The sequence below is a fragment of the Enhydra lutris genome, unplaced genomic scaffold (assembly GCF_002288905.1).
Source record: "Enhydra lutris kenyoni isolate GAN:26980312 unplaced genomic scaffold, ASM228890v2 scaffoldscaffold76, whole genome shotgun sequence".
Lineage (NCBI taxonomy): Eukaryota > Metazoa > Chordata > Mammalia > Carnivora > Mustelidae > Enhydra > Enhydra lutris.
In genome coordinates this window covers 724,737-737,253 of record NW_019154160.1, presented here as the reverse complement: position 1 = coordinate 737,253, position 12,517 = coordinate 724,737, and the positions used below count along the sequence as shown (strand labels likewise).

The window sequence follows — 12,517 nt, the reverse complement described above, 5'->3', positions numbered from 1 at the left end:
TCTAAAGAACATCTACCAAATTAGGGCAGTCACGGCAGGAAAATTCCAGTTGTGGTATGATACATTTGTAAATATATATAGTAAATTAAAAAGCTATATAGTTAAGTAATTTTTTAGAACCTACAATATATAGTTTATACTATAAAATCAACTGAAACACCAACTTGAAAAATTAATTATTAGTAACAAAAGAAAATACAGGCTTATCACAGTGCCTCCCACACAGTAGGTATTCCAGAAACATATGCAGATATAAAAATCAGATTTTTAGGCAAAAAGCTGAATCCTTACTAAATTTCTTAGGAGTTGAAATAATCTCCAGTAGCAGCTGGGAGTACTTCAAATACACACATGCACACAGGACTACAACCAAGTATAATGAGAAAACACTTATACTATATTCTTCTAAACCCAGGTTTTTCCTTCCATGTTTATCTACATGCCACAGCCAAAATTTCAGAGGACACTAAAATGATCAAGAGATTTTAGGCAAAAAGCTAGGTACTTACTAAGTTTCTTAACAGCAGAGATAATCTCCAATAACAGAAAGGAGTACTTGATATACACAATTGTACACAAAAATATATAAGAAAGTATACTAAACAAACACTTCTCACTATATTAAGGAAGCGTATTTTACTTCCCTTCCCTGCTTGTCTGCATGCTGTGGCCAAATTTCAGAAATATACTAAAATGATCAAAAACATTTGGTTGTACTTATTTAAATCAGCCATTAACAATGGAGATGTCTAGGTTGTTTAAACCTCAGAAATAAAGACCAGGTCCCAAAAATCACCTACAAAAATCCAGGGGTCCACTGGCAGTGCATAAATTACAATGCTAAATAAGTAAGTTCATCATTCCAAACTGACCAAAACAAGTAATTGCTACTGACACATTAAACACAATATAACAATTTCTGGCCTTTTGAAAACTAATTATTAGCACTTTTCCATTCTTATTTTTTGCTTAAGGAATTAGTACAACTCTTAAAATCTAGAGCCAACATTCCATCTACAAAACATAACAGAAAGCCATCTTCCCAAATTTATATTAGCTGGTTATTCAGCAGAGCTTAATGTAGTAAGAAGTACTTTTTCTCTAGCTCAAAATTTCATATATTTCCATGATGAGAGCAAGAAGAATGGATCAAAAATATGACCTTTTGCTACAAAGTCGCATTAGCAGGGTCTCTGAAGGAGGCAAATGGTACTCACATAATAAATGCAAACCACTCAAAAATCCTGAATTTTGTCAAATTTAGATTCAAACATACAGATACAAAAATAAAGAGCACATTAGAATTCATTCAGCCAAAATGCATCTTAACCAAAAACAAATTTCTTACCCAGATTTTGCTTTTTCTTCTTCAGCTTCTACCTTTATGCTGAGGGATTCATCCACCCCAGTTGTCTCCTCGTCTTTATCCTCCAGATTTTCATTTTCTTCTGTTTTTTTCATGTTAACTTCTTTTTCCTGATCAGACTGTGTAGGTATAGAGTCTAATAAATTCTTTTTACTTCCCTAGAAAAAGATCAGAGGAACTAAACCAACAAAAGTATAAACTGTCACCCTCATTTCATGCTCTAATTGTTAGCAAAAGGAGGTACCAACCAATACTAATATTGAGAAAGGTAGTAGTAATTTTAAGAAACTCCTGCCATTCCTAAAACACTAAGCAAAAATAGCAGCTAATTTTAAATATAAAAATAGCACTTAATGGAAAAAATGCACAAAAAATAAAGTATAACATTTTACGATAAATTAGCTATGAAAACTGTATAGATGAGGTAGAAAATGTACCAAAGAAGGTACAGCACCATTAACAGTATCTGATTTACCAGAGAGGGTTTAATATTTTCCTTTCTTTCAATATCATCATCAGTAGGTTTTTCTTCTTTTGGTATTATATTCTCCTCCTCTTCAATCTTTATTTCTTTGATTTCTGGTTCAATTTCTTCCTTAACTTTTATTTCTTTTACATTTTCACACTCCTTACATGGCTTGTTAACAACTTTCTCTGGCAATGCCATCTGAAATTCAATATTGGCCGACCTACAGTACTCCTCAAAACCATATAAGTATCTGGAAACATGAAGAGAAATTACATTTGGGAAAACGTTTCAAAATACTGCTGTAGAGTTACGGTTTTTAAAATGTATTCATTTCTTTTAAGTCCTCAGATACTGAGCCATATTATTATTCTTGTTTATTCTAGTTCTGTTCTTCCCAATCTCTTTAACCCAAAGAAAAACATTTTTCGAAGGAAAAAAGTCACTTAAAAAACTACATTGGGGTGCCTGGGTAGTGCCGTCAATTGAGCATCTTACTCTTGATTTTGGCTCAGGTCTTGGTCTCAGGGTCCTGAGATCGAGCCCCATGTTGGCCTCCCTGCTCAGTGTAGTCTTCCTAAGACTCTTTCTTCCTCTCCCTCTGCCCAGCCCTCTCCCTCTCTCTCAAATAAATAAATCTTAAAGAAAAAAACCTACACTAAAAGTGAAAAGGCAGAATGTTAAGGATAGTAACTGTAACAACAGTAGTTATTAAAGGTATCAGTATCCATCTGTTGAGCACCTCCTGCATGCCGTTCACTAGGCCTCTGCATTCACGTGAAATCTCATGTCATCATCAGAGTAGTCCAATGAGGCAAGGACTAACATCCCATCTTACAAAAGAGGAAACTAAAGCTTAGGAGAACAAAGAAATGGTCCTAGAGGCACAAAAGCTAATAACTGGCAGAACCAGGATTCAACCCTCAACTTTTTAACACTCTGGCATTTTAACCTCTACATAGTACTTTCCAAATTTACTTGGCCACAAAAACTTTCTTCACAGAATATCTCATAGATGTAGTATTCGTAGAATACACTGTAGAAAAGGCTATTATAAAGTGATCAGTCTAGTAAAAATTTCTGATTGCTTCTTAGAAGAAATAATTAGTCTCAGTTATACAGTAAATTCTAACCTGTTTTCTAGGTAAAGTATTGAATGTAGGTTTATTAAGTACATTAATTTTTTTTTAATTTTTTTATTTTTTATTAACATATCACAGCACTCACCATAGCACATACCTTCCCCAATGTCCATAACCCAACCACCCTCTCCCTCCCCCCTCCCCCAGCAACCCTCAGTTTGTTTTGTGAGATTAAGAGAGCACTGACTTACTTTTTATAAGCACATTTAACGTTGTATCCTGCAGCTGAATTTAAGACAGGGATTCCAAGATCTTGGTAGACTTGTTTCCAAACAGCTCCACTTTCAATCTAACAAAGTAAAATGAAAACTCCCAAATTAAAAGGTTGGAATATAATAAAATTTTTATTAATGCAGCATATATATGTTTACATGTATTGTTTCTGGTCTCAAAGGAATGAAAATAACTTAATAAATTCTAAATGAAAAACTTGGTTTACAACAATGTTTTAAAGTTTTAGTATTCTAATAAATCTCAGAATTACAAATGTTGACATATTAGGCCATTTCATTTTTAAATTAGCCCTGACATAGTACGTAAGAAAATACTCGGGTTTCTAAATCAAAATTTGTAATGAAGATCTACAGATAAAATTCTTTAAGTATTAGTTCCCATAAAACCTATAAGCTTAATAAATCAAAGCAATTCTAAGGAACTTAATAAAACATTTTATTATACAAAATCCTTTTTTCCCCCAGAATAATCTTAATTGAAGGGACATCATACATCATGGCAACCTTCAATGAAGATTTTTTCAGCATGTTTCTACATATGTACGTGTGTATGTGTATGTGTGCATCAGACAGAATGGAAGAGATTAAGGATATAAAGAATATTAACTCTCAAGGACCTTATAGTCTAGTGGAAAAGAGAAAGAGGACAAACTTCTACCAATATGGTTGTGCTGTGACTCAGACATACAGAGGTGGTTTATTAAAGTTTGACAAACTTAACAATAAATCAGAAAGCTCATTTGAAAGAATCTTTAATTAAATTTAAATTTGGTCTAAGGAAGCTACCTGGTTCTAACCTGTGCTTCACATTTTCTATTCCTTCTAAAGTTTTTATTAGTATATAATTTTAAGTAATTTTTAGACAAGAAAACATGTTGTATGAAAAACATGTTTCATTTCTAACTGTAATACTTACATTATCAAATCCTCCAAGCTTGTGCACAAGTCTGAATAACTTAAAGAGATTCAAATTTCGATATCCAAGTACGGGCCGTTTGTTAATAGGTGTGCCTATTAAAGAAAATACAAAATAGATCGTAACCATGCTACATTTTTTATTTAAAATTACAAGATTCAGGTATCACCACTGAATATCTGAATACATATAGTGCAAAGTGTATATATGAAAAAACAAATCCCTTAATCAAAATATGATGTCTACTACTTAAGCCCATTTCATTTTTAAAAATTTCTCAAACCAGATTTTGTAAACCTTATATGATTTCATTACATTTTCATTTCCTTGATGAGCAAAAGAATAAATAGTCGATAAACCAAAATAAAATATCAACAAAACAAAATTTTTTTAAATCAAGGAAACAAGGTTTAGTAGAACTGAAGAAAGGGATAAGATAATTAATAGGCAACAGCTTCACAAGGAGGGTGATTTTCATGATACTTTCTTTGTATGTTATTAATTGGTTCCTAGTCTAAACAATGATTCCAGGATGAAACTATATAGTTTTGTTTCTTTCTAAAGATATTTATTTATTTGAGAGAGAGAGTGCACGGGATGAGGGGGGTCAGGGGCAGAGGGAGAGAGGCACTCTCTCCGCTGAGCGCAGAGCCCAACATGGGGCTGGATCTCACAACTCATGAGATCATGACTTGAGCTGAAACCAGGAGTTGGACACTCAGTTGACGGAGCCACTTAGTTTTGTTTCTTTCTAATGTGGACCATGCAAGGCAAGGACACTAAAACCATTAGAAAGTGGTAGAGGAAATAATGGGATGGAGACATAACTGTGGCCCTTTCAAAACAACCTATGACTGGGATGGTCATATTTTATCATTCTTTCTAATATTAACTTTTAAAATTTTCTTCACTTTTTTATTTATCTTATACAAAAGCCTAGGAAATTGCTTACATTCTTAGGCCAAGCCTCCTTTCACACAAGGAAATAACATGAAAGCAAAGACATTTCCTATCAAATAATAAAAAGATACCTGCATTATAGTGGCCACTATCACTTATGAGAGCAAAAGACAGTCAACTTCTACTTATCAGCAATACAAATGAGGACTTAAAAAACATTAATTTCCATCCTGCAAGAAAATTAATTCCCAGAGTATGGTGGCACTTCTAAATATTATTCATTTTGTCCTCCTCAAGCTAAAAAAGTTTTCTGCTTCTCCTCACTTCCCTTCCTAGCATTTCCCAGGAAAGGAGACATTATATTCTAAACAGCAGAAAAGCAGCAGAGTAACAGGGGCACAGTGACTAGCGGACTAGGTCACGACCAGAAATTAAAGGTTAGCACCCACACCACTTTACCTCAATCCTTGTATTTCCTTAACAACATTAGGCAGATTCAAACAGCTAAACCAAGGCTTACCTTGAGACTCTGTAACCTTTCTCTACATCTAACTCTTTGGATGGTTTAATTCTCTGCTTAGTTCTGTGTGGCTGGGTCACAAGAAGACTTATGGCCCATCTTAGTTTATGATGTCTCTCTCCCTCCCTCCCTCTCTCACTCACATGTACACATACAGACAGATCCTAATTATATCAAACAGTGATTCTGGAGAGGGAGGCTTTTAACTAAAAGCACCTATGTAGGTGCACATAAATGGTGCTATGATTCCCATTATGCTACTGCTCGCTCGTACTAGGAGTTCTTTGGGGACCCATGGATGGCGGGCCAGACAGCCAGGACAGAATTCAGGCCATATGGGTCCATGGCCATAATATGCATCAAAATACTATCAAAGTCCTCATTCCATTTACTGTATGACAGGTACTATGCTAGGTGCTGGTGATGCTGCCAATCAAGAAGAGAGCCATGACCTGACTCATGAGATCATGACATGAAGCTTAAGGAACAGAATTCTTAAAGTATTAATTACCTATATAATACATTATAACATTAACCATGAATTAAAAAAAACTTACCTCTATCCTCCATAAATTTGTATAACTGCTGAAGAAAGTTCTCCCTTTCTTCTGGAAATGGTTCTATTTCTTCCTAATTTTAGTCACAGAAGAAAATATTATTTTTCTCAAGGAAGCAGTTTAATAATACAAGATTTCCTACCAACAGCAGAAACTAATATTTACCAAAATGTTTGAAAGGCTTTTTTTTTTTTTTACCAAGTAAAAATTATTTCTTAACACTAAGCTATTCAAAACCAGGCAAGTCTAGACATTTTATGCTTTCCAAAGGAGTATGTCCTAAAAGGTATCTCAACAGTGATAATTCCAAATGTAAATTCTCATATAAGTGAGACTTAGCAAGATGGCTCATGAGCTTTTTACCATATCAGATATCTATTCTTTAAATCAGGGCCACAGGCTCAAGAAGACCTACTCTCGCTTACATTAAGTCGGGTCAGGGTTTAACATCAAAACTGACTCCAGCTGCTCCTCCAGAACTATACAGGTGTGGGTCCCCTTAGCTGTAACACAAGTATCCTTCACTGTATACAGCCCCACTGTACAGCACTTCAAGCTTATAAAATCAGTAAAGTGGGGAACAAACTTGATCTACAATACCTGAAGATTCAGACTTAGGGAAATCTTCAAGTAATAAAATAGTTCCCCGATTTATCAATTACAAGGGAGGGACTAGCTTCTTGCTGCTGTGGCCAGGGGCTGTGGCAGTAGGGAGCTGGTCCTGAAGCGACCTGCAAGGAGCAGGGTAGTAGGTGAGATGGAGGAACTCATCAATTCAGTGACTATCATCCATTCAACAAACCACTTAATGAGCACCAGTAAGTGTAGGCACTACGCTAGGTGCTGAATCAAATAAAAGAAAAATAATAAGCAATGGAGAATATGATCATTAGAGAACATGATCAGGAGTAACTGCAGAGAAAGTGATTCAAAATCCACACCTGGGGTTACAGTTACTCTGACTGAAACAAATGCATCTTTGATGGTAAAACTTAAGAGCATACTTTTCAATGGATAGTCTAAATAAATCTATCATTTTAATTTTTAAAGAATCATGTGTCTAATGCCATTGTTTTGACATTTACCCTTTTCTTCTAAAAGCTAACAAAGCAAAGGAAGGCAAGTTAAAAACCAGAAACAAAATCCATGTTGATAAACTTTTAGGTCTGCTGGTTGAACAGAGAAGAATAAATAACAATTATTAATTTGTTCATTAAAACTGCACTTCTCAATTTAAACATGGGCCACAGACGCTAGGCTTTGGTAAAGTAATCAGATACAAATCTAAGGGAATCTAACTTTCTAGATATTATCTTAAACGCCCCCGATACAATATTTGACTTTCATAAACTGCCAAATGTATTCCTGTCACGAAAATCTTTCAGTGAAGTTTGTATTTAACTTAAAATGTTTAAACTGGAAACCATATTTGCTTTCACAAAAACATTTATAAAACACAAATCTAAGCAACAAAAATTTTAGTAACTAGTATTTATTGACTCTCATTTATTTACATATTATACATTCTGACAGACACTCTCGAGTAACACAGGGTCTTTTACCCTTGAAGAGCATATAGGGGAGAAAACAGGTGATACGTGTGTGGGTGGGGGGAAAGGGTATAAATAACAAAACATGCACAAGGAATGATATCAGGTTAGACCAGCAAATAAGAGTGATTGACTTTCCTCAGGTGAGGGAGGTGATGCTTCACAGAAGGCTTCCCTTTATAGAGGCGACATGTGAGTAGGGTTCTGAAAACTGAACAGGAGTTTGCCAGGCTAAGTGGGGGAGAACAGGGAAGAGCAGTGTAGGCAGAGGTATTGGTATGTGTACAGGCTGAGTAGAAACAAGGTATATAATTTAATATGGCTATAGCATCAAGTTCAAAGTAGCAAGGTATGCCAAGAGAAGTGGTATGAAGGTTGGGCCAGACTGTGAGAGAGGTTCTGTAAGTGAAGCTTGACTTCTGAGTGAAAAGAACCTTTCGGGAGGATTTTTTTTTTTTTTTTTTAAGATTTTATTTATTTATTTGATGGAGAGAGATCACAAGGAGGCAGAGAGGCCAGCAGAGAGGGGGTGGGGGAAGCAGGCTCCCTGCTGAGCAGAGAGCCCGACGCGGGACTCGATCCCAGGACCCTGAGATCATGACCTGAGCTGAAGGCAGAGGCTTAACCCACTGAGCCACCCAGGTGCCCCCTTTTGGGATGTTTTAAGTAAAGGACTGCTTGCTCATTTTGGCATTTTTTAAAAAATTTTTTAAAAGATTTTATTTATCTATTTGACAGAGAGGAAGATCACAGGTAGGCAGAGAGACAGGAGGAAGCAGGCTCCCCACTGAGGAGAGAGCCTGATGCGGGCCTCGATCCCAAGACCCTGGGTTTATGACCTGAGCCGAAGGCAGAGGCCTAACTCACTAAGCCACCCAGGTGCCCCATGTCGGCATTTTAAAGAGAATGCAGTGGGGAGACTGAAGCTGAGAAACTCCTACACTACACACTGTCATCATAAAGCACTATGTCATAAAACACAAAGTCTAAAACAATCCTATTTCATCAACAGTTGTTTATTACAGTTAGATGGCAGAATAACTTACCTAAAATATTATATATTGACATTAAATTATTAGTTTCCTGAAAACATTCAGTCTAGTTCCCTTAATGATCACAGATACAGACTTCACTATCTGCACCATTCACCAGTAACTTTTAGGCAGTCATTCAACGGAACATTAACAAGTACAGCGGTGCAGTATCACCAGTAATATCATGGACATCTTTTGTTGGTACTTATCATTGCTAGACCTAAAGTACCATTTACAGTAAAATCTAAAACTTCATCTCCGTGACCCATACAAATTCACAAATGCCTTATTTATGATCTAATTAGAACTATCCACCCATTTGCATTAGATGTAATTTAAGATCCTCTGAATCAAAGAGATATTAATCCGTTTTGCTGATTAATCTTTTAATAATACTAGATGGATGATATATTTTATACTTCTCTAGGTACTTCAATAAAATATGCAGATAAACACACAGTAGGAGGTGAGAGCTGGCCACAGGACGATGAAAAGCATGTGAAAGTGGCACTCTGCCATATTAGGTGGGTATTTCCCTTATTATCTGATAAACCAAAAGCATGGCAAGATTAACAAACATTTCTGAGGTTAATGAAATAACTTAATATTCTTAATTTCCCAAGATCATACTTCTATTTTATTTTTAGGGTGGCGCCGAGCAACCCATATCGCTAGTGAGGGGTTCTGTAATAGTTCTGTAATAGTTTTTCAATTATACTTCTATTTTAAATAAGCAAGCAAACTACTTGGTTATGATGGATAGCACAAGCATATTTTTATTATGAAATATTTCTAATACTAAAAACATTGAAGTGATTGATGACTTTGTGCCAAATCCCAACTCACAGAGGAAACCCAACTGTTTCTCTTAATTTCATAAGACATCGACTGTCCTTACCTCTTCTTCACTGCTATTATCCTCCTTTTCCTTTTCGTCATCTTCCTCCTCCTCCTCTTCCTCCGCCTCACTGCTAGAACTATCTTCCTTCAGTTCAGTCTTCCAATTAGCAGGAATAGTTCTACTTTTATGAAACTCAAGGGCCTGATCAAAGGCTGCAGAGAGGACCAAAACTGTGTGAACTGGAGAAATTAAGACAACTGATTTGCTAACAACATTAAACAAGATAAAAAAATTAACCACTGTGCTAATACCACAGACATTTATCAAGTGTTGGCTGTGGGCCAGGCACTGTGCACCGTAGTGACTCATTGAAAACCCAGCAGTCGTAAGCATCAGGCACCCAATTTATAGATGGCAAACTACTGTTACTGGAAGGTGACTTAGGTTCAAACAAATACAAAGGAAAAAAGAGTTTTCTTCTTTTAAACAAAAATTAAACATGCCTAGTAAAAACAACTTTAAGATAGGTAAACTTTTTGGGGCGCCTGGTTGGCTCAGTGGGTTAAGCCTCTGCCTTCAGCTCAGGTCATGATCTCAGGGTCCTAGAATGGAGCCCCGCATTAGGCTTTTTGCTCAGCAGGGAGCCTGCTTCCCCCAGCCCCCCGCCTGCTGCTCTGCCTACTTGTGATCTCTCTTTCTCTGTCAAATGAATAAAATCTTTTTTAAAAGTTTAAAAAAAGGGACGCCTGGGTGGCTCAGTTGGTTAAGCAGCTGCCTTCGGCTCAGGTCATGATCCCGGCGTCCTGGGATCGAGTCCCACATCGGGCTCCTTGCTCGGCGGGGAGCCTGCTTCTTCCTCTGCCTCTGCCTGCCATTCTGTCTGCCTGTGCTCGCTCGCTCTCTCTCCCTCTCTGACAAATAAATAAAATCTAAAAAAAAAAAAAAAAAAAAAAAAAATTCTAAAAAAAAAAAAAAAAAGTTTAAAAAAATATAGGTAAATTTCTAATCATTGGTCCAATAAGTGATTATTAAACAGTATTATATACCAAGCACAAAGCCACTGTAATGAACGTACAATAGCTGAAAATGTACTATAGATACGTTTTCATTCCTAGTAAAACCAGAATTAAAATTTTATCAGTAATTAGCTTAAACCAAAATCAGCAAGACGCAATTATTTTTCTTTTACAATACGTGGACAAGAACTCTAAGCCACAAATTCTTGATTTTTAACTAGTCTACATAGCATCTTATCAGATTTAATGAACCTGGGCAATAAGAAAGTTCTACAATGCCAAAAATCAAGTAAGAAAGGCAATTATGGCATATGCCTCAATAAAATATTATTGTTATACTATGAGAGATGCCAAATCAAAATTACTTTTGATTCCTGTTTCTATAATCCTCAGGAACTAGTATTTTATTTACTAGGCAAAGCAAGTCTATAGTAATTGGCTGATGATCTAGTTTCCTCCCACTCCTAGATTACTGCCCCGATTATATGCTAAAGATGAAAAAACAGCCCTGTAACAGCAAAGACACACGGATTTACAAAAGTGTAATTCATATAGAACCAAACAGAACTTCAAAGACAGAATTTCAAAAATATGTTTTTTAAAGAGCAAAAGAAAGTTTGATCTTCAAAAACACTTTAGCAGTTTTTAAATTAACCATAAATTATCCCAAGATTATCCTTACCTTGTTTTAATATAGCATCAGGCTTTGGTGCAGTGTCACTAGTAATTTCATGGACATCCTTTCTCGGCACTGAAGTACTAAATTATTTGTTTTAATTTTAAAGAAAAAGAAAGCCACAAAAACACAACAGAGATTAAGAGGCCAATCACGCACCACAGAAAAGATACTGAAAATATGGAAACATTAATATTTACAATGAAAGTGACTGCACAGTGTTGCAATTCCCAAACAAAATGCTGGACAGGATGTTAAAATATGTAATCATCTACAGAATAACCCCTCCTTGAGAGATGTTTTACAAGGTATTCTCAAATATCAGAGTCCCTCCTGCCTAATGCAATAATGAAAATATCGATCCTGCTACCCAAAATAATAATAAATGAAAATATCTCGATAGCAGGATCGATCCAATAAAAAAGAAGTCAAAGAGTAAGAATTTGCCATTGTCTTGGGATGATCACAAGAGATTACTAAATTTAAGACTGGAAGAAAATGTACATATTTATAATGTAAATTTTCTTTTAATAATTGTTTTTAAACTGGAGTCTACGCTCAAAAGCAAACTTCTAATATATAATTTAAGATCCTTCATGGAACTCCCTAGCCATAGGGAGGATGTCAGATCCAAGCAACTGGGAGAGTTTCTATCATATATATCACATCTACCTCCTATTTTACAATAATAAATCATTGTTCTCCATCATTCAGCTCTTCTGCATTTGGCTTATATCAATCTACAAAAGCCTGAGAACTACTCCAAATACATTTTTCAACCTGCCTATTTTTTTAACTTTTTGTTTTAAAAATTTCAAAAACATACAAAAGGAGATAGAACAGTGCAATGAACCACCACCACATATCCATTATCCAACTACAATAATCATGAACTCATAGTTACTAGTTTCATCTACATCCTTACCTACTTCCTCCCACCCCATGTGATTATTTTACAGCAAATCCCAGATATTATTTAATTTGATTTATAATATACTTTATTATGAAGTTTTAAAAGAAAATTCTTTTTAAAAATCATAATACCAATACTACACATTTAAAAATTAACAATAATTTCTTAATATCATCAAACCAGTATTCAATTTCAGTTTTCAAATTTCTGATTACCTCAGTATTGTTAAAGTGGATTTCATAGATAGCAATCAAGTATTAGATACAGTAGATATATTTAAATTTGCCTCAACACATCACCAGCTACTATATAGGCAAATATTGACAAACTAGGTAAACTCTTGGGATTTAAAAAAAAAAAAAAAAAATGAACAAGGAAAGCAGACTT

General features: G+C 35.3%; 1 protein-coding gene across 2 annotated transcripts in view; it reads right to left on the bottom strand.

The window, feature by feature from the left end:
* Window positions 1–12,517, bottom strand: part of LOC111160489 (AT-rich interaction domain 4B) — a 141,386-nt gene that overhangs the window by 44,661 nt on the left and 84,208 nt on the right. For both annotated transcript variants that reach the window (XM_022523636.1, XM_022523637.1), the window contains exons 10-16: window positions 11,224–11,300; window positions 9,583–9,737; window positions 6,101–6,173; window positions 4,124–4,218; window positions 3,166–3,263; window positions 1,842–2,085; window positions 1,349–1,524 (exon numbers count right to left, since the gene is read on the bottom strand). In XM_022523636.1, coding sequence (XP_022379344.1) covers window positions 1,349–1,524; window positions 1,842–2,085; window positions 3,166–3,263; window positions 4,124–4,218; window positions 6,101–6,173; window positions 9,583–9,737; window positions 11,224–11,300 — 918 coding nt within the window. The remainder of the gene's footprint in view (window positions 1–1,348; window positions 1,525–1,841; window positions 2,086–3,165; window positions 3,264–4,123; window positions 4,219–6,100; window positions 6,174–9,582; window positions 9,738–11,223; window positions 11,301–12,517) is intronic.